Genomic DNA, 21,205 nt, shown 5'->3' with positions numbered 1-21,205 from the left:
AACTGAAGAGCAAGATGAAGCAAGAGGGTCCAGCAAGAGACAAGAGGGAAACCAAGAGAGCCAAGCCAAGAGACATTGTTCTCCCTGTTTGGAACTATTTGAACTAAAACTGTCCGCATCTCGAAAGGTGTCCTGCGGCAATCAGAAGTGACTTTTCAGAGTCACATTGTCGACTGGGCTGTCCTTGCCGACAGCTGATTTGTGACCCTTTGTTTCGGAGTCTTACAAATCTCCCGCTCAAAAATAGTGCGTACTTAATCATGAACTCTCATATCTCGAGAATGGTACAAGATAACGGAAAGGCTTGGTTTTTCCGTTTCAAATCATGTTGGTGGAATTCTTCTGCATATATAATCTTACATCCCTAACCCTCACAGAAACCTGTGCGTCCTAATCAGAAAATACCTGTAAAATAACAGTGTTTCTCTGCAAAACCTTTAATGAAAATCTGGCAGTCATTTGACCGTTTTTTTTATTTATTTTTTAACAGTGCATAAATATAAATCTAATCAGATTTACCTTAAAATTACAAAGAAAAACTTAAAAATTTTAAAACCTTTATATTATGAGCAACATATTTAATTACAGATAATATTTGTCATTTTACATACATTTGTATGTAATTTTAGAAAACAAAAAACAAAATGGTAAAATAATAAATTCCTTTTATCTGCATCTGAAACGTCACTCCGTGCATCACGGGGCTTGTTTAGCACATTACCGTGGAGACTTAGCACGTGTGGAGGCTCACGCTATTCTCCGCGGCATCCATGCACAACTCACCACGTGCCCCACCGAGAGCGAGAACCACATTATAGCGACACGAGAAGGTTAGCCTATGTGACTCTTCCGTCCCTAGCAACCGGCCAATTTTTTGCCTGTTTTGATTATTGGGGAGGTTACCCCCACCCCCCACAGAATCTACACCCCTGAGTGCAAAAAGTTTTTTTTGCCATTATGGGTCAGCATTATTTACTTCGAGCCAGTGTCTCCTGTGCAAATGTCTTCCTTGCTCTGCTTGTGTTGGTAAGTTAGTGTCAAAGTGTTGTGTGAAAGTTTTTAAGCATGGTTTCGTGTCTCTAATATAGTTGTTAGGAATGATTGTCTTTTGATTTTTCAGCTTAGCTTTTCTAATTTTCTTCAACTAATATTCAACAGTTCAAAAGATAAAAATGAGTTAATATTAGCTAACATAGTTAAATAATACATTTATGTTGGTACTTTGAAATAAGTTAAAACGGTCTTATGTTTTATTACCCCCGTCCCCCACATAATCTGCGCCCCTGAGTGCAACATACAGTAAACCAGGCTGAGCAAGCAACATCACATAAATGCACTGACATAGCATTTATTAGTGGACAAAAATACCACCTATTATTGCAATGCCTCCTAAAGAATGCCTCCGAAAAGACAGCAGGGGGCGGGGTTAATCGTTTCGCTACGCCCACATCACCCAGTGAGAGGAAAGAGCCAAATGAGCAAGTTCAAGCTACACCTGAAGCAGGAATAAGCAGCATCACTATCATCTTTCATTATCACAGCAGTAAAACTATTTCAGATAGAACTCAAATTATGAAATGACATAAACATTTTTAGCTTGGATTTTTTTGCCATTATGGGTCAGCAGTATTTACTTCGAGCCAGTGTCTTCCGTGCAAGTGTCTTCCTTGCTCTGCTTGTGTTGGTAAGTGTCAAAGTGTTGTGTGAAAGTTTTTAAGCATGGTTTCGTGTCTCTAACATAGTTGTTAGGCATGATTGTCTTTTGGATTTTTCAGCTTTAGCGTTTATTTGTCTTCAACTAATATTTAACATAGTTAGAAAGATAAATATGAGTTAATATTAGCTAACATAGTTAAATATTAAATGTATGTTAGTACTTTGAAATAAGTTAAAACGGTCTTATGTTTGAGCTGAACTGCGTTAAAGTGTATTTGGACCCGCAGCGATGTTTACTTTTATTTCAGGTTCTTGTAACACGCATGTTTCAGGCAAAATGTCACATTGTATTGAGCTGCCTCAAAAGCACACGTTAGTTCATGGAAAGTTGCAAAAAAGTAGCTTACTTCTGTTCCTACTTTTTAAAAAACCTTCCCCAAAACACTTGCCCACATTTTAACACACGATATTCAGTTGTGATGATGTAGACTGTTATCTATATCTGTCTGTCTGTCTAACTGCCTATCTGTCTGTTTGTTTGTCTACTGTGTTTGTCTACTGTATCTGTCTGTCTTTATCTGTCCACGTGAAGCCAGTGTCACTGAAAATCATGGCAAAACCTATATAATATATACACAGTACTGTGCAAAAGTCACAAAAACATTTATCTTAAAATAGTTATGTGAATCTTCAGCTTTAGTGTATCAATAGGAAATATACATTTTAGACTCCCAAATATTACTTTTGCAAATAGTAAAGATTAGAAGGACATTGCCCCCTCAGACCCCCTACTGAACACAGAGTCAGTCTGGGATTAGTTGTGGCACTGAAGACATCCTTACTATGCAACATTTTTCACCAGTGCCTAAAACTTTTGCACAGTTCTTTGTATATGTATGTGTGTATATATATCTATAGATATATATATATATTTCCATGATGTTCTGTTGAAGCAGAAGTGCAACCAGTATCTATGCAAATTTCTAAGGTTCATCTCATGTCACAGTAAGTCTGTTTGCATTGGTGTGATACAGAGGGGGATAGATAGTGAGAATACTGGCAGCTGTGATTTGTGGGATACTTTTTCTTATGGCAGTGCTACGAGCATATGGATTAAGTTCTCTTATTTTCCTCAATCCGAATACTTGACAGCATCATGACTCTTATTTCACCGTCTGTATGTTTTCTCATTGTATAGACCTGTTACCTCTAAAACAGAAGCTGTGGGGAGTTAAATATATACCAGCAACCTTAATTTGTGGTGAAGAGATGTGATTGGCTGTTGGATCCAAACCTAGATGATTAGGACAGTGAAATGTGATTTTAAGGAATGGTCTACACTGATTCAGAAGAAAAATAAATGATTATTGCAATGCTCGATATCAAGGCAATCTTTCTGTTCTCTCCTCTCCTCTTGGGAAAATGTGCATGACATTTGCCTTTATTCCTTGATGTGTGGCCAATTAACACCACCAGGAAAGTACAGTATTTTGCATAAATGTCTCATGAAAATAATGCCTGGCCCATCTAGGCAGAATAAATCACCTTGGGCGGTTGGGGAGTGAAGGAAAAAACTGACGTAGAGCTGCGTAACAAAGAAATAAAATGTTCTGGATTCCCACCTCCTTACCCCAATGCTTCTTTTCTCAATTATAATCACAGCAACCATATATTGTGATAACAGAGTTTTTCATGCATTAAGCCATTTTGGCTTTGACTTTTTTTTTTTTTAATGTCCCAGGTCTAAAACATGGATTAAGTAGTAGAATTTATTATCCTAAAATATGTTTGTATTGTTAATATATCCCCACTGAAAAACATACAAACATCTAAAATCATCTTAGGCTGGTTTTAGTAAAGTAAAATTACACTGTAAAATAAAAACATTAACCTTCTTAAACAATTACTTCATGTGGTAATGTAAATTAAATGATTTTATTTAAGTCAGAGGTATTATTAATTACTGAACCAACCTGAATACATTAATTACTCCCAACAATTTTTTTTTTTTTAACAATTGGAGGTTACCACTTTTTACAGTGTAGTAAATTATATACAATTCAGTCAGTGCTTAAATATCTCTATCCAGAATTGTGAGTTGAACTTCAAAATAAAAATTTTGACCCACTCAGTCATAGTGTGATTATCTGGGACAAAATGCATTAAGAAAACCCTTTTTCAGCAACACATACTTGTGTTCATGTATGATACAATGGTTAGATGTTAAATGGATTTTCTAAGAGAAATTAGTAAAATGTGACGGTGAAACTGTAACAAATGGCCGGTTATTTAGATCCACTGGAAGTAATATGCCAAAGCAGGAGCAGCAAAAACATCTCAGAAAGACATCAAGCTTATGGTCTATTTTTGTGACAATATGGTTTGACTTTATTCACACAATTTATTTGACTTATAACTTTTATAATACATTAAATTCATTTTTGACATGTAGCGGTGTTGAGGACAACTTGATGATTTCAGTTTGGCTACAGATTGACATGAATTAAACATGAAACAGTCCGACATCACAACAGATTGATTGTTACGAAGACTTAATCACACCATAGTGCAGTATATGGATTGCATATTAATGAACACAGACCTTAGTTACTGTTTGAGAAAATAAATAGGAACAGAAGCATTAGTTCAGACCACTATTGCACAATTTACTTAAAAGAATCACTTAATTTCTAAAGTTTGGAAATTCAGTCATCTGTGAGAAAGGATCGTTTCTTTGCCTTCCCCAAAAATGCATGTTTCCAGTGTTTAATGCCCTCTCCTGACCTATTCTGGGGTGGAATAGATCACACACACACACACACACACACACACACACACACACACGCACACGCACACACACACGCACACACACAGACAGACACAGATCTGTGTTCAATTCAATTTTGAGTCTATTCATTCACAGTCTTCAAAGGGTTTATTGTATATCATGGCATATGGAATTATTGGAATTACTATGTGCATTCACGGACATGTTAGGTTTCATGAAATCATGAATAAACAGATAATATTATAAAAGACAAGGCAAAACACAATACATTTACATGAATTATACATAATCTACAATAATAAAGTCAGTATTCATTGCATTGTCAACATACAATTTGTTACGGTGCACAATACTGGGCTTTAGACTACAAGATGGTGTTTCAGTTCAACTGTACACTATCATTCATGAAGCTGTCTGTATGTCTTATTTCATGTCCCATCTTTGACTGTCTGCATGACACATCTCACTCTTCATATCCATACTCAGTATATTTCAGTTATTCAGTTGCTACTTCTCTGAAAACAAACACTAGAGTAGAATACATTTTAGAAAATGTAAGGAAAAAATATATTAGAAAAATGGTATTATACATGAAAAAAATAATATGCTTTTTTCTCTGATGTGTGTATATATACACACACACACACATGCACTTTACACCTATTCAGAAGTGTTATGCGAGTCTTTCATCATGGTTAGCAAAAGATTGTGGTTCTATCTATATGGTGACTAGATGGAACGAGTAGCAGCAACATGCAAATATGGTGTCTACCACTCTGTATTTGCATGCACTTCACACGACTGTAAAAGGACTTATAGACCAATAGGAATAGGACGGCAGTTATACAATTTGTATTGATGCAAATTTGAATAGGAACAATCAAACACATTATAAACAATTTTCAGAATTCAATTGTCATAATTCTTCAACATTCTCTGTAAACACCCCTGCAGACTGTATTACAATAACTCTCGCATAATTATACTACATCAATGATTACTTTTACTTGCTTCTACAGAGAGAAATGATAAAGATCTCCCGGACAGTGTTTGTGTTTGTGTGTTTGAGCTGACAGCAGGGTGTGTTGCAAAAATGGCAATTGTCTACATTTGAAATGAGGAAGTTTATGAGTTTCGTTTTTAAAATGATCCCTGCCACCCATCAGGCATTTTCAGAGAGCACTGTCAGTTTGACACTAGAAAATTTGCTGAAACAGATTGGGCAGCAAAGACTGACTATCACAGCCCACTTTTCAATGTTGAACTTCCCCATGAAGCATTTGATTTGTGCTTGCTTTAAAAAAAAAAAAAAAATGTGTTTCCATGTATAATCCAGACAGCCTGCTCTTGATGGCACCAAATCTTATTGTAGCGTTTTTTCCGTATACACAATTGATGTACAAATTTTAGCAGACCAAAATGTTTGTGAATTAATTCTTATGTAAATCATTGCATTCAAAGTCAATAAATTCATCCATCCTTTATCCTATTCCTTCAATTCTAACCACTTTTGTTACATCTATAACATTATCCATAGTTTGCCTTAGGTTAATGCTTGTTAAAAGTATCACAAACTACAAAAACCTTTGAACGTTACCACCCCTAAACACAGAGTTAATTCCTGTGGCCATAGAAATAGCAGATCTGCAAATATGTATTGTACTTTTAAATGCTTTAGAAGTTATTATTTTGCAATGCAATTAGATGTTGCTGTGTTGTGTTAGGCTGTATTCTTTAGATCTCCTTTTCGGAAGATTTGTGAGTAGGAAATAGACCTGCATTGGTTTTTATTAAGGTTCAACAATAGTGTTTCTTAATATTGTTGAACTTTGTGCTTTTTTGGTGTAATATCTGGGCCAGTGCATTATAAGTTATAGGGTCAGAGGAAGTGAAGTTGCATTCTGGGTAAGGCCTCCTTCCTGTGGGCAGTGGAAGGGCCGATCTGTAGGGTTGCTGATAAGAAAGTCCATAGACTCTAAACTGTACAGTATGTGAGTGTGTGAGTAAAAGTATTGGGGTACTAAATCTGAATGGAGCATAGGTATAGTTTGAAACTCATTAGGTAAACATATTTGTGTATATTAAAAGTATGATGATGCTCCAATGACACTCAGCAGAGAAGAAGTAACCTGAATATATTTGCATGTGTGTGCAAACTGTGCATGTTTTAAACAATAGTGATGCATTCAGAAGTTGTTGCCTCTGCAGAGTCTGCATTGAGATGAATTCTGTTATTCAGTAATGGCAATGTAGCAAAACACAGAATCAACTGTAAATGTTATGCTAGTAAATAACTAACATAAATGTTTAATCTTAATTGATTACTAACAGAAATATAAATAGATATAAAAGGTGCAGAAATTTACATTTATCCAAAAAGTCCTAAAGCCAAAAATACTGCAGTGAATGAATCTGTTGTGTCATGGAATTTAAATCATGGAATTTACCTGGAATTAAAAAATAATGCAAATGAGTTCAGAACAAGATTTTTTCATGGAAATCTATTTAGTTTTTAAGGAAGTTCCAAATTCTTAACTTAATTTAACTTCATAAATTAGACTTAACTTTCTTTATGCCAGGTCCATTGCATTTACAGTAAGAGAACAGTCCCCTTTGTCTGTATAAATAAGATTATCTAACATACACTAGGCACTGATTTACTAAAGGTTTGCATGTATACAAATATGTGCAAACTTTATAGCATGTCCAAAAAAAGTCAGAGCTGATCTACTGACATAGTCCTCTAAAGATTGCTTCTTTTCAGATGCGCAAAATAACACATCTTGTCCATTTTTCCGTGTTTCCCCGAAATTAATATGCCGTTTAGAGGAGTTCCTCCAAAATGAGCATAATAAAGGGTGGGGTTAATGCAAATGAATCAAATTGCATCCACAATGTGATTTCAGCCTGAAAGTAATTTCAGAAATGTAAACAGCAAGAGCAAATTAATACGAATAAAAGGCAGCTAGGTATTAATTTTATTTGCGCTGTGCATCATACTGTAATTGTGTCAAAAAGATACTTTGAGAACACTCATCCACACTTCTTACAATTTTGCCATTTTGTAATATCATTATGACTTGCCATGAGAACGAGTTAGATAAACCACAAATAATTTGCCCTGGGCCCTTTGAATTTAATAGACAGCCCTGCTAGATGTAGGGTGGATTTTTGCACTTTGCATCAGTAAGATCCATTTTTGTAGTTTTTATTATCCACCTTCAAATGTAGATGCAACCCATCATCATGCTCTGTCAGTTACTTTGGTAAAGACGGTTTCAGTATCTCGTATTAATCTGTGAGAAGAGACTCATTATTTTAACCCTGATGTCATGACTGTGACCGATTTGAACTATAGATGTCTCTCCTCCTAGTCAATTATGCTCAACAAAATAAGCTGTCCAAACGTTTCAGATTAAGTAACTTCTAAAAATGCTTTATTTCCAGGATATAGATAAGCATTTTTGATAAGCATTTTTTGACAAGAACAGACAGTCATCTTTTTTGAATGTGTTTATTACAGAGAGAGTATTATTTAACCACACTGAAGTTGAAATCTGCAAACTGATAATGTTCCTGACCAACAAACAACCAATCAGATAGTAGGTGTCAGTTAGATAAAAGGCCAATGACATAATGTGTTTCTTAGCAGAACAAGGAAAGGGGAACAGGATTTAGGGTAGAACAAAGAAATAGAAATTTCTATCATGATCTAGGACAATAATGAAATTACATCTGCCTGTATATCTGTCCAGCTTATACATGTATGTTATTCCAACTTCTCCAATGGCAGAATAATCGACTTGAAAAGAAGATTTTTGAAATAAGAGTGATTTTGGTTAAACTACAATGAATTTGATGTGGAAACTTCCAGGACTGCTTGAGCTTATGAAATTGCAATTTCTAAAAGAATATTCCGGGTTCAATACTAGTTAAGCTCAATTGACAGTATTTGTGGTATAATGTTGATTAACATAAACATTTATTTCGACTCATCCCTCCTTTTCTTTAAAAAAGCAAAAATCTGGGTTACAGTGAGACAATTACTTTTTTACAGTCGTTTTAGGTTTTGTTGACATTACATCATCATGGTAACAAAGTTGTAAAATTGTCTGTGCCTTTACACAAAAAAAAGGTTTGTAAGTGATTCTATCACACTAAAATCATGTTAACACACATATTGTTTATGTGTTGTGGCTATACTTTTTAAAAAGTCCAGTATTTTAATTAGCACCCTTTCACTTCCATTGTAAGTACCTCACTGTAACCAAGATTTTTGCTTTTTTAAAAGAAAAGGTGGGACGAGACATATTACATATTTGTGGCACTCAACATTATGCCACAAATGCTGTCAATTGAGCTTAAGATGTATTGAACCTGGAACATTCCTTTAAGATCTGTATTAATAATTGTCTATTGAGATCTCAGAGTTTTCTAACCATAATTATGAATTGAGGGGCCGTTTTTCTAGTAGGAAACTCCTATTTACAAAAATTCCATGAAGGCATGCTTTGTTATGAGACCGGGATTGAGTTTGAGCGGCCAATTTGGATGAAATCAATGAAACACTTGCACATTAACATACTACATTTACGGGGTCTTGTAGACGCCATTTGAGAAGCTGACGTGTGAACGGCAGCTCTGCGCACTTTTAAGTTTAAAATTGTTTTCATGCTATAATACAGTGAAATTCGATACACCCAGCTACACATTTGCTTGTTGAGGTAATCATGACAAAAAAGTAAAAATCCTTGGGCTTTGGAGACATTAAAAAACACTTACATGTTCAAAATTAAAGCTGTGATGGGCCTGCAGACTGGGGACTCAATTAGGATGGTGCGACCGGGGAAGTTCAGAGTCAACTGTCCAACATGTCGGTGATGCTGACGAAGGTTGCTGACTTGGAGAATCTCGATTTAATACGTTGATTACGGTGATGGAAATAAAATTCTCTGAGTTGGTTGCAAGAGTGGCAGATGTTGAGAAACGGCTTGATTGGAGTCATCGTAAAGGGAATTATCCGCTAATCTGCCCGTGACCAAAATAGACGTGGAAAGCATTTTGGAAAAATTGGAAGATTTGGAAAATAGGAGCCGAAGAAGCAACGTTCAGATTGTTGGAATTCCTGAGCATGAAGAAGGCAGAGATATAGTCAGGTCCATAAATATTGGGACATAGACACAATTCTAATCTTTTTGGCTCTATACACCACCACAATGGATTTGAAATTAAACGAACAAGATGTGCTTTAACTGCAGAATTTCAGCTTTAATTTGAGGGTATTTACATCCAAATCAGGTGAACGGTGTAGGAATTACAACAGTTTGTATATGTGCCTCCCACTTTTTAAGGGACCAAACGTAATGGGACAATTGGCTGCTCAGCTGTTCCATGGCCAGGTGTGTGTTATTCCCTCATTATCCCATTTACAATGAGCAGATAAAAGGTCCAGAGTTAATTTCAAGTGTGCTATTTGCATTTGGAATCTGTTGCTGTCAACTCTCAATATGAGATCCAAAGAGCTGTCACTATCAGTGAAGCAAGCCATCATTAGGCTGAAAAATCAAAACAAACCCATCAGAGAGATAGCAAAAACATTAGGTGTGGCCAAAACAACTGTTTGGAACATTCTTAAAAAGGAAGAACGCACCGGTGAGCTCAGCAACACCAAAAGACCCGGAAGACCACGGAAAACAACTGTGGTGGATGACCGAAGAATTCTTTCCCTGGTGAAGAAAACACCCTTCACAACAGTTGGCCAGTTCAAGAACACTCTCCAGGAGGTAGGTGTATGTGTGTCAAAGTCAACAATCAAGAGAAGACTTCACAGGAGTGAATACAGAGGGTTCACCACAAGATGTAAAATATTGGTGAGCCTCAAAAACAGGAAGGCCAGATTAGAGTTTGCCAAACAACATCTAAAAAAGCCTTCACAGTTCTGGAACAACATCTTATGGACAGATGAGACAAAGATCAACTTGTACCAAAGTGATGGGAAGAGAAGAGTATGGAGAAGGAAAGGAACTGCTCATGATCCAAAGCATACCACCTCATCAGTGAAGCATGGTGGTGGTAGTGTCATGGCGTGGGCATGTATGGCTGCCAATGGAACTGGTTCTCTTGTATTTATTGATGATGTGACTGCTGACAAAAGCAGCAGGATGAATTCTGAAGTGTTTTGGCCAATATTATCTGCTCATATTCAGCCAAATGCTTCAGAACTCATTGGATGGCGCTTCACAGTACAGATGGACAATGAACCGAAGCATACTGCGAAAGCAACGAAAGAGTTTTTTAAGGGAAAGAAGTGGAATGTTATGCAATGGCCAAGTCAATCACCTGACCTGAATCTGATTGAGCATGCATTTCACTTGCTGAAGACAAAACTGAAAGGAAAATGCCCCAAGAACAAGCAGGAACTGAAGACAGTTGCAGTAGAGGCCTGGCAGAGCATCACCAGGGATGAAACCCAGCGTCTGGTGACGTCTATGCGTTCCAGACTTCTGGCTGTAATTGACTGCAAAGGATTTGCAACAAAGTATTAAAAAGAGAAAAGTTTGATTTATGATTGTTAATCTGTCCCATTACTTTTGGTCCCTTAAAAAGTGGGAGGCACATATACAAACTTTTGTAATTCCTACACCGTTCACCTGATTTGGATGTAAATACCCTCAAATTAAAGCTGAAAGTCTGCAGTTAAAGCACATCATGTTCGTTTCATTTCAAATCCATTGTGGTGGTGTATAGAGCCAAAAATATTAGAATTGTGTCGATGTCCCAATATTTATGGACCTGACTGTATGGTGAAATTCCTGGAAGAGTTCTTCCCGAGTCTACTCGACATAACTGGCCATAAGCTGGAAATCGAGCGAGATCACAGATCAGCTGAGGGAGACAGGCCTCGATCATTTCTGGCCAAATTTTTGAGATCATCCGATAAAGATCTTGTAGTATGATGCATGTTTACAGTGCATTCTTGCGAGTTATGAATATAACACAAAAACATAAAATGGAAATCCTAACTAAATAGTGGAGCTATATGCTAGTGTATGGATGTATGTGTGTGGCTAGATTCGGTAACAAAGGAAACAAAATGGCGGATTAAACTCCACGTGGGAACTAGTTTCAAAATGGAGGATCGGTTTCAACATGGAGAACTAGGTTCAAAACTTCAGCATGGAGCTGATGTTGAAGGGTGTCATGGTGAGGTTTTGACGTCTAAATGCATCCATGATCTCAATTTCTGCAATGTGTTTGTTGACGTTGAGATTATGGAGGACAATATCGTCAATGTGCATGGTGGCACCTTGGGGAACCATTAAGAATACGGTTTGGTAGCCTTTGTTTAGTGGCTGTATCATGGCAGTCATATGACAGAAGGACTTCGGTGTTGACAATCCATCGACAACCAGCTCCTTCTACCCTAGTTTCTGTTCCTTCCCTCTGTAATGGGTAAGTTACGGATAAATCCTAACTTTAGGTTCTTTGGATTTATCTGCCCGGGATTGCACTGCCAAGGCTGTATGCCAGATGTATCTGAGAAGATTGCACAACGGTGGTAGTGGCAGATCTAAGGATTTGTTCAGCCATGTTAAGGAGAACCAAGTAGGATGGGCTCCTTCCACCACTCAGGCTGTTAACTGAAGTGCTGATTTCCCACACAAGGTCATGCATTAGATCTCTAACCACTTACACATGTGTTATGTCTGATCTCACAACTTCTGACAAGGCATCCAGAGCATGCAAAGTGTTATTCAGAATAGCAGAATGCATGTTTACAGTGAGTATGGTACCAGGCAGGGTTTTGCCCAGACCCTGTAATTGTTCTTGTTGGAACAGGAGTTTCATTACCTTGTGTTTGTGTGAGTGGTATTAAGTGTTAGTGCATGCTAATATTGTGAGTAAAGCTTAACTACGGTGGACACTATTGTGGTGGGTCCAACCCCCTTTGGAGTGTAGACTGTTCAAAGAGTTTGATCCAATTTGAATGGACCCACTTGTACAGTGGTGTCTGGTTTGACTTTGAGATCTGGATTCTGTACGCTACCGGGGAGAGCTTCCCTATGATCTCAAAGGGGCCTGACCAGCTTGGTAGGAACTTTTTGGAGATTCCCACTGGTTTAGTGAACTTGAAGTAGAGGGCATTTTCACCTACTTTATATTCGCTGTTGGACGTTTTCCTATCGTAATAGGCCTTTTGTCCTTTACTCTGGTTTCCAGGTTTGTTTGGGCCCAAGTAAATGTAGTTTGGAGGAGTCTGTGTAAATCAGTCACATACTTATGTGCGGTTGCAACACTGACATCTACTGGATGGTACAGCATAAATGGCCAGTATGCAACCTGTTGGAGGGTGTGGTAGGTAGCTTTGTAGATCCTGTGACCTCCAATGGGAGCATCGTGGGCATGTAGCAGCATCACCCCCCTATGGTCGGTCTGAACGACCTGCCAGGGTGGACCTGGACAATGGGTAACATGGATCAAAAGGACTCTCTCAAGTTTCAGGTGTCGTTGTACCTGACAGAGAGCTTTTAGCTCTTTTGAGTCCTGTAAAGAGGGTGGTAGGAACTTTAGTGTCTGAGGTTCCATCAACTGCTGCCGGAATGTCTTGATCACCGGGTTCCGTTCCTGCATGACTCAATTCTGCATTGCCCGGTTGTTGACCCAGTTTCACCATCTGTAGGCAGCTTTGGGGATTTTCCCAATTCTCTTTGTCATACCTCTGTTCCAGGGTGGCACTGAGGCAGTGGGAGGAGAAGCTTGCCTTGATGTGAAACTCCACATCAATGTCTGGGTAGACAAGGAAAGGGGCTGAACGGATCTTTGCCTTCAGTTCTCTGAAAGCCTGCTCTTGCAGGTCTCCCCCTTCAAATACCATGTCCTTCTGGAGGAGCTTGGTAAGGGGCCTGTTTTGTGTGTAGCTGACAAGGCTCACATCACATGGCTCGGTCTGCAGTGGTTTACCAAGAGAGAGCAATGCCCTGACGATATTTGCTAAATTCTCCTTGCACCTTAGGCTGATTTCAGACCCAGTGTCCAGTAACACATGGAAGTCTATACATCTCCCTACCAACACTGAGGTGGATATGCATCTGGCATTAACCTTGTGGACAAGGTCTCCCAAAAATTGAAGGAGCGGAGCATGGGTTTTGGGCATGACTGCCACTGGGAGTGTTGGGGTCTCCCCTATGTTCTCCCCCCAGCCTACGAAGTAGACTGTGGCGGTTGAGGGGGGGAAGGATCTGGCCTTGTCATGTTGGCGGATTGTCACAATCAGTCCCCTTGTGGTCATCATCTGGCCCTTTGGGAGGGACGGCGAGAAGCATTGAGGTGCTTCATCACATCCGCTAGGTGTTTCTGGATGAGGCTGACCTCCAGCTCCAGATCCCTCTCTTTGGGAGGCCCCTAACGATTTCCTTTGTTTCCATTCCGATGTCTGGGGTTTTTCTCAAACCCGACATTCCATTCTTGGGGCTCTTGCTCAACCTGAAATTGACCCTTGTGGTCATTCCCTTGATTCCGCTAACCCCCCTGTGGGTGGTTGGGCATGCGTTTTGGGGCTGCTGCTTTGCTGCTCATTCTAGGTTGAGGCCTTTCTTAGCCCTCAAGCCCTACGTCTGCCCTCTCGGAAAACTGGATGTCCAGGACTCTGACATCGTCATCTTGTTTATCAGTCAGACACATGACTGTTTCCCATGTCATCTGGGCCATCTTCCTAATCTCCTGCATGGTTGGTTTACCCTGCTTACTCATCAGTGTAACGTGGGTTTGCACGCAGGGGTGGTGATTATGGAGGAAGAGAGATCTGAAACCTCTCTCCTCTTCCAGACCTGGCTCATTATTTCCTTGGAGGTATGCTTTCCTTAAACGCCTATAAAACTCCCTGGGAGGCTCCAAACGCTTCTGTTGAATGCGGATGGCAATGAAGGTGGCTGATGTTTCATCAGTATACAGCGAGTACTCCTCGCACAGAACCCTACAAAGCCTTGGGTAACTGTCCCGAATGTGCGGCGGTTGAGTCTCAATGAAAGTGTGGACGCTTCTGGAAGTTGTTTTCCAGATGAGCTTCAACTTCTCGCATGCCGAAGCATGAGGCAAGTCGGCAAGACAATGTTCGATTTCCCTGAGGTAATCGTTGACATTTTTAATCTGGCTGGTTGGGTTGAAGTGTTCTATGTCCTTTGCAGAGGAGTCAAGCTGGCGCATGCGCAGACCTGTGGCTTTGTCCCGCTGGTGTCCATCTGACTCGTCAGAGGATGAGTACCAGTGCCTGCCCCCATTGCCACTGTGTTGGGTGAGACCACTTCCTCCTCCTGGTGAGGGAGGTGCCCTGCTGGGATGGGGTCTGACAGATGCCTGAGGGGGGGATTGCAGGAATGGGGTCTTGCCCCAGCAATGTGGTGGACACCTGTCCCGAACAGGGATGCGCTCTAGCTCCGGGAGTTGGGACAACGGTTTTCGAATACTACCTGAACCAGGGGTGGGGTATTTCGCCGTAGTGCCAGTCTCTGAGTCCTCTGCCCCACTCTTGTCAGAGGTGAAGTAGCGGAGCACTTCTTGAGTCTTGGCCTGTGCGTCTTGGCTTTCCTGCTGGACTCGGTCATCCGCGGCTTCTCGGCTATCTGTTTCAGCCGACTGGAGTCTTCCTACACACTCCTCCAGTATCGTATTCATGGTCTGGAGGTCTCTGTGTAAGGCACAATTGCGTGCATCAAGCTGACTCCCATGGGCAGTAAGTGACTTAACTTCAGAGTGTTGCTATCTGCAACTGGGCCTTGTGGTGGTAGAGCAGGAACAGTTTGCCAACTGCTTCCTGGGTAGTGGATACCTTCCCTTTAGGATTGTGTGCACCATCAACCACGGCGGCCATTTCAGTATCACACTGGGGTTGTGTGTAGCTGTTAAGCTCCTCCCTTTCTTCTCTAGGGACAAGGAGGAGGTCAGCGACCCAGTTGGACAGTGAGGTTTCCTCATGAGGCTTCAGTGTATTACTCCTTGTTAATTCAGAGTCTGGGGGACAAAGTCTCGACCGCTCTCAAGATATAATGGGAGAACGATTTAAATTTGGAATTGGAGGAGGGAGAATGTGGTAAGATTTTAAAACTGGTTAAAATGCATGTTCTTACACAGGCTATGCTTAATAAACCAACAATGTTTGTGGTCATGTAAATGCATTAAACACTGTTCCTGTATCAGTATAAGGTCAGAAATGTTGTAAGAATAAGCCAGTCGACACATTATCCAGATTTCCCATAGCATGTAAACAACTTTTATTGCCGTTCTTAACAGTTTATCCAATGTGTATGCGCATACTCCTTCATGGTTTCATGTCAAAAGCAGAGAATAACACAATTATTTCAAATCTCATGTAAATGCGGTTTTCTTGCTTTTTTAGATTTTTAAACAAGTTGATTTTGGGGTGTAGCCAGCATTGGTGTGCATGCACACAGGCTCACTGTTGACCTAGGCAACCACTTTCCTACATTACAGTGCTAGTTATGTCTCTTGGATCACTCTGCTGTCCATCTCGAATGTCCATTTATTTAATTGTTAAGTAAATGTGAAATAAGCAGGGTAATGTACACCCCAATAGGGTAAAAACAGTATTTGTGTGTGTGTGTGTGTGTGTCTTAAGGGCCTACTTTCTAATCATGGCATATCATTTTCAAACTGAGTTGGAACAATACAGTCATACTGAATCATGGCTTACAAGTATATAATGCAAGTCACTTTGAAATACTGTGTAGACAAAATGGAAGAGCAATATGCAATATAACCATGTTACAATGTTGTTTTATTCCCCAGATCCCTCATGTGCAGTCTGATTGTAAGTATAATTATTTCTAAAGTCCTCTTACTGATCAAGAACCAAAGTGTTTTTTTTATTTATAATTTGTACACGTTTTTAACAAGATTTATAGTTTTAAGCTTAAATCCCTTTTTTATATGATATTGCCTACACCGGTTTTGTGTCTATATTTAGGTACATCATGCCTATATAATTCAACGTCCACATACTTCCTCAGACTCAACTGCTCAATTCTGTGCTGTAATAACTACACCACCAGTAAGTCCTTCCTATTTCTACCACCAATTAATCACGTTTAGGGTTGAAGATTGCTTTCAGTGCCTTTTGAGCAACAAGTACTCTGTTGTCCTGGAAGTTGCAGAGACAGGATATTATCTTTTTATCTTTTAAACTTCACATTCAGAGTATCACTCTTTCATGTACTTTTCTCATTCTCTGTCACTTGCACTCTCACAGTATTTCTCTACTCTTGCATAGTAGACACTTCCAGCAATCTGACTATCACACAAGTCAACTGCACCCCAGTGTACCTGATCTGGACCTGCCTGTTACCAATAGCCAATCAAAATGTTACTCTGTGTATGTCACAAATAATCACAATCGATCTAAAATCTCTACTGTGCAATGTAGCAGAAACACACAATGAAAAGACATTAAAGGGATAGTTCACCCAAAAATGAAAATCATTTATGTACCTTTCAATGTCCTTGTCCACTCTCTTGCACTCACAGGCCCTGAGCCCATTAAAAACCTGTCTGTGTCCTCTGTCACTGTGAGCTCAGTGATTTTGAGATGGATTCTTCCAAATGGCATTAGTAAATACTATAGAGTAGCATGGGGTGTTTGCCCATCATTCCTGTTTACCACTAATCAAACCTCCATGCAAATCTCACAACTCACGCCTGGCACCAAGTACATGTTCAATGTCACCTCAGTGGCCTTTGATAACCTCACTGAGGGGGTTGCCATTGACATATCCCAAACACAAGTAATTATGCTTGCAGAAGAGAGAGAGAGAAAGTGTTTAAAGGAATGTTCCAGGTTCAATAGAAGTTAAGCTCAATAAACAGCATTTGTAGCATAATATTGAATACCAGAATTTTTTTTTTTCAACTTGTCCCTCCTTTTCTTGTTAATGTTAAAATACTGACTTTTTCAAAAGCCATGATGATGTAATGTTAACAAAACCTAAAATCCTACAACGACTGTAACAATTACGATTTAAACAAACTTACAGCTCAAATAAGACATGATTTTAACAGAAGTGCTTTTATAAATTTATAAGCTTCAAATTTCTACTTTGAAACCCTCAAAAATATTGGCCCCATTCACTTCCATTGTAAATGCCTCACTTTAACCTCAATTTTAGCTTTTTTTTTTTTATTTTAAGAAAAGAGTCAAAATAATCTTTTTGTGTTAATCAGCATTATGTCACACATGCTGTCGATTGAGCTTAACTTGTAGTGAACCTGGAACATTCCTTTAAGTGCCATTAACACAGGAATCATCCTTGCAGAATGAAAATGCTTAAAATGTGAACTCCCATACTCAAAATGAGACTTTTAAAAAAACTGTGAAATGTGTTGCAATTCAAAGTGCATTTAAATATTTTACATGGAGCTTATACAGAGTAGCGCCACATTTCATTTTTAACAGCAATGAAAACGAGTCCGTAAGGAATGGTCTTGCTGTCTCTTCAATAGCTTGTACTGTTGTTTACAGTGGTGTTGATTGTTCAGCTGATGAAACATGGTGAAACAAAATCTGATTTGTGAAAATTAGGTGTGATCTAGGACCTTTATATAACTTTAAACAGGGCTGCCATTGTACAGACTGTATTTTTATACCTCACAGCCTTGTTTTAATTCATGTCATAAATTAAATATGGCCCTACTCTGACTAGTTTCTATAGAACTAAAGAAGTATTTTTTTTTTATATCAGCGTAGACAGGTGTCCTGTGTGAACAGCCCCAAGCAGTCTCTGTTTCGTATGTGGAGTAAATTGAACCAGGGTGTGTGCATGGATTACAATGGATGTCTTATGTTCTTGCATTTATGTTAATAAAGGTGTATTGCTTGTGTACAGGTCCAGCACAAGTGCAGAATATCTTTGTGCTGAGTTCCAATAACAGTCTGAATGTGAGCTGGAAAGCTCCTCTAGGTCTTGTGGACTCATATGTGGTGAGCATATCCAGTGCTGAACTAAATGTGATCCAGAACCATACCACCTTTACCAAAAACGTTGTCATCATGAACCTCACAGCAGGTCGAGTTTACAACCTCACAGTCACCTCCATCTGTGGAATCCTGAGGAACATCTCAAACATGGTGTCGGTTGCCACTAGTGAGTCAGAAAAGCCTCATACACTCTGTTTCGTCACCAGAAGATAAAACACAATCTTTCTACATTTATTACATCAGCACCTCCATTAATAGTATATGCTTGTATGATATTTCTCCTCAGACCCCAGCCCACCCGAAGCACTCATAGTAACTGGCCAGACAAATGTATCCATTTCATTGTTTTGGTCAAGACCTCCCTCAATGGGTGAAGTAACTGTGACTTATGAAGTGTCGTATAGACCCAGCCAATCAGGGCTCAACCTAACTTTTAGTCAGTCCGCTTCTTTAAATCATACGCTCACAAGTTTATTACCGGGCAGTCAATATGACATAGCTGTGGTCACCATTGGAGTGAATGATTCCAGGAGCTCACTTGTAACCCTCACTGCATATACAGGTAACACTCACTGTCTCTCTTTTGTTTCCATACACACATACACCCCTAAAGCATATATTTAACATAAGCTACTGATAGTGTACACTGCAAAATATGTTTACAGTATATGTTTACAGTATATGTTTAAAAGGTGTGCTTTGTATACTGTGTGTCTGCATTTTTCCACCAGCTCCTAATGCAGTGCAAAATCTAGAGGTTTCTCCTGTCAGCACCAGTTCAGTCAATCTGACCTGGATACCCCCTAATGGAACTTCCAGCCTGTTGTCATACAGCGTCAACATTAACACATCTGAAGAGACATTCAATACCACATTCAGCAATTATCAGATTACTGCACTGGATTCTGGGTCTCAGTATAATTGCAGCGTCAGAACACTCATAAGAGCTGCCAACATCTCTGGACCCTCAAAGTCCATACTGTGTAATACAAGTGAGTCTAAACCCTACATACATCTCTCTCTAAACCAACAACTAAAAAGACTAAAACAACTAAAAGCCACTTCCAACAGAAAAAAAATGATAATGTGATAAAGTTCTCTGCCCCGATGAGGTTTTTAGGGTTGTTATGGGAGTTTGCATCATGTGTTGATGTTTCCTTGTACTGTCCTTCATTGTTTTTGTGTTTTAATAAACAATGATGTCAACGATGGCGCCGCAGATGGCTGCCTCGGTGTGGAGCTCTCCTTTTGTTGTTTTTGTGTGTTTGTCCTTTGTTTAGTAATCTTTTTCCAGTTAGTTTTACCAGGGACGAACTGCTGAACATTCGGCAGCACATACCAGATAATCTTTTCCTGGTTTTTGAATATTCTGACGTTTTGCTGGACATTTAAGTCGGAGGTGCACCTGTGTTGTTTAAACGCATTACGAGACGCAGGTGAGGGAAATGAGATGGCGAGCTGGTTTTACTCCGTCAGCGCAGCATTCGAACACCACTGCCGAGCATTCATCTAGCGAATCTCCACTCTCTTCCCAACAAAACTGATGAACTACATCTCCTCACATGTACTAATTAGGACTTCTCAAACTCTGCTGCACTGTGCTTCACAGAAACCTGGCTGAGTGAAGCCATTCTGGACAGCGCATTACATCTGCTGGGCTTCCAGCTGTTCAGAGCTGATCGCATTGTGGAGTTAACGGGGGAAACAAGAGGCGGTGGAACATGCTTTTACATCAACGAAAGTTGGTGTACAGATGTAACAACGTTTAAGAGGATGTGCTGTCCTAATCTGGATGCGCTCTTTATTAACTGTAAGCCGTAATGCATATCGCTCTGTCCCACGTGCAGCTTTGGGACTCTCTGATCACTGTCTGGTTCTTCTTCCAACCTACAGGCAGAAATTAAAATCAACAAAGCCAGTTGTAAGGACTGTAAAGAGATGGACTAATGAAGCAGAGCTGGCACTACAAGCCTGGTTTGACTGCACTGATTGGAGTGTTTTTGAAGCTACAGACCTGGACGAGCTCACAGATACTGTTACATCATACATCAGTTTCTGTGAGGGCATGTGCATCCCTACTAGGACATTTTTATCATTCAACAATGATAAACCATAGTTCACCGGAAAACTCAGACAGCTTTGTCATGCTAAAGAGGATGCTTACAGGGGTGGGGATAGAGTCTTGTATAATCAGGCCAGGAACACACTGAATAAGGAAATCAGAGTGGCTAAAAGAAGCTACTCTGAGAAGCTGAAAAACAAGTTTTCAGCTAACGACCCTGCATCAGTGTGGAGTGGCCTGAAACAAATTACTAATTACAGGACTCCTACCCCCAACCCTGTGGCTGACGACCTGAATGTGTTGTACTGCAGATTCGAAAGGCCCAATTTCACACCCCAAATGCACTCGGTCCTTCACTTCACACAAACAAGTCCCATGCTGCTTCAAATGCTCAATTATTATCCCTGTCCCTATGAAACCAAAAATCACAGGACTTAATAACTTCAGACCTGTCGCCCTGACATCTGTGGTCATGAAGTCATTTGAGAGACTGGTGTTGGCCCACCTGAAGGACATCACTGGACCCTTTCGAGATCCCCCTCAATTTGCTTATCTTGCAAACAGGTCTGTGGACAATGCAGTCAACATGGTATTGCATCACGTCCTGCAACATCTGGACAGATCGGGGACATACGCAAGGATCCCTTTTGTGGACTACAGCTCGGCTTTCAACACAATCATCCCAGCTATTCTCCGGACTAAGTTAAACCAACTC

At 39.7% G+C, this 21,205-nt stretch overlaps 1 protein-coding gene across 1 annotated transcript in view; it reads left to right on the top strand.

Moving 5' to 3' along the window:
- Nucleotides 1-1,468: 1,468 nt before the first annotated feature.
- Nucleotides 1,469-21,205, top strand: part of LOC127650328 (receptor-type tyrosine-protein phosphatase eta-like) — a 55,097-nt gene continuing 35,360 nt past the window's right edge. The window contains exons 1-6 of the mRNA XM_052135677.1: nt 1,469-1,684; nt 16,247-16,268; nt 16,425-16,508; nt 18,337-18,594; nt 18,715-18,990; nt 19,160-19,420. Of these exons, the coding sequence (XP_051991637.1) occupies nt 1,616-1,684; nt 16,247-16,268; nt 16,425-16,508; nt 18,337-18,594; nt 18,715-18,990; nt 19,160-19,420 (970 nt within the window). The 5' untranslated portion in view covers nt 1,469-1,615. The remainder of the gene's footprint in view (nt 1,685-16,246; nt 16,269-16,424; nt 16,509-18,336; nt 18,595-18,714; nt 18,991-19,159; nt 19,421-21,205) is intronic.

Source organism: Xyrauchen texanus, chromosome 1, assembly GCF_025860055.1.
Source record: "Xyrauchen texanus isolate HMW12.3.18 chromosome 1, RBS_HiC_50CHRs, whole genome shotgun sequence".
Classification (NCBI taxonomy): domain Eukaryota; kingdom Metazoa; phylum Chordata; class Actinopteri; order Cypriniformes; family Catostomidae; genus Xyrauchen; species Xyrauchen texanus.
Note: the sequence above shows the minus strand (reverse complement) of the source record. Positions and strands in the feature narration are given on the sequence as shown.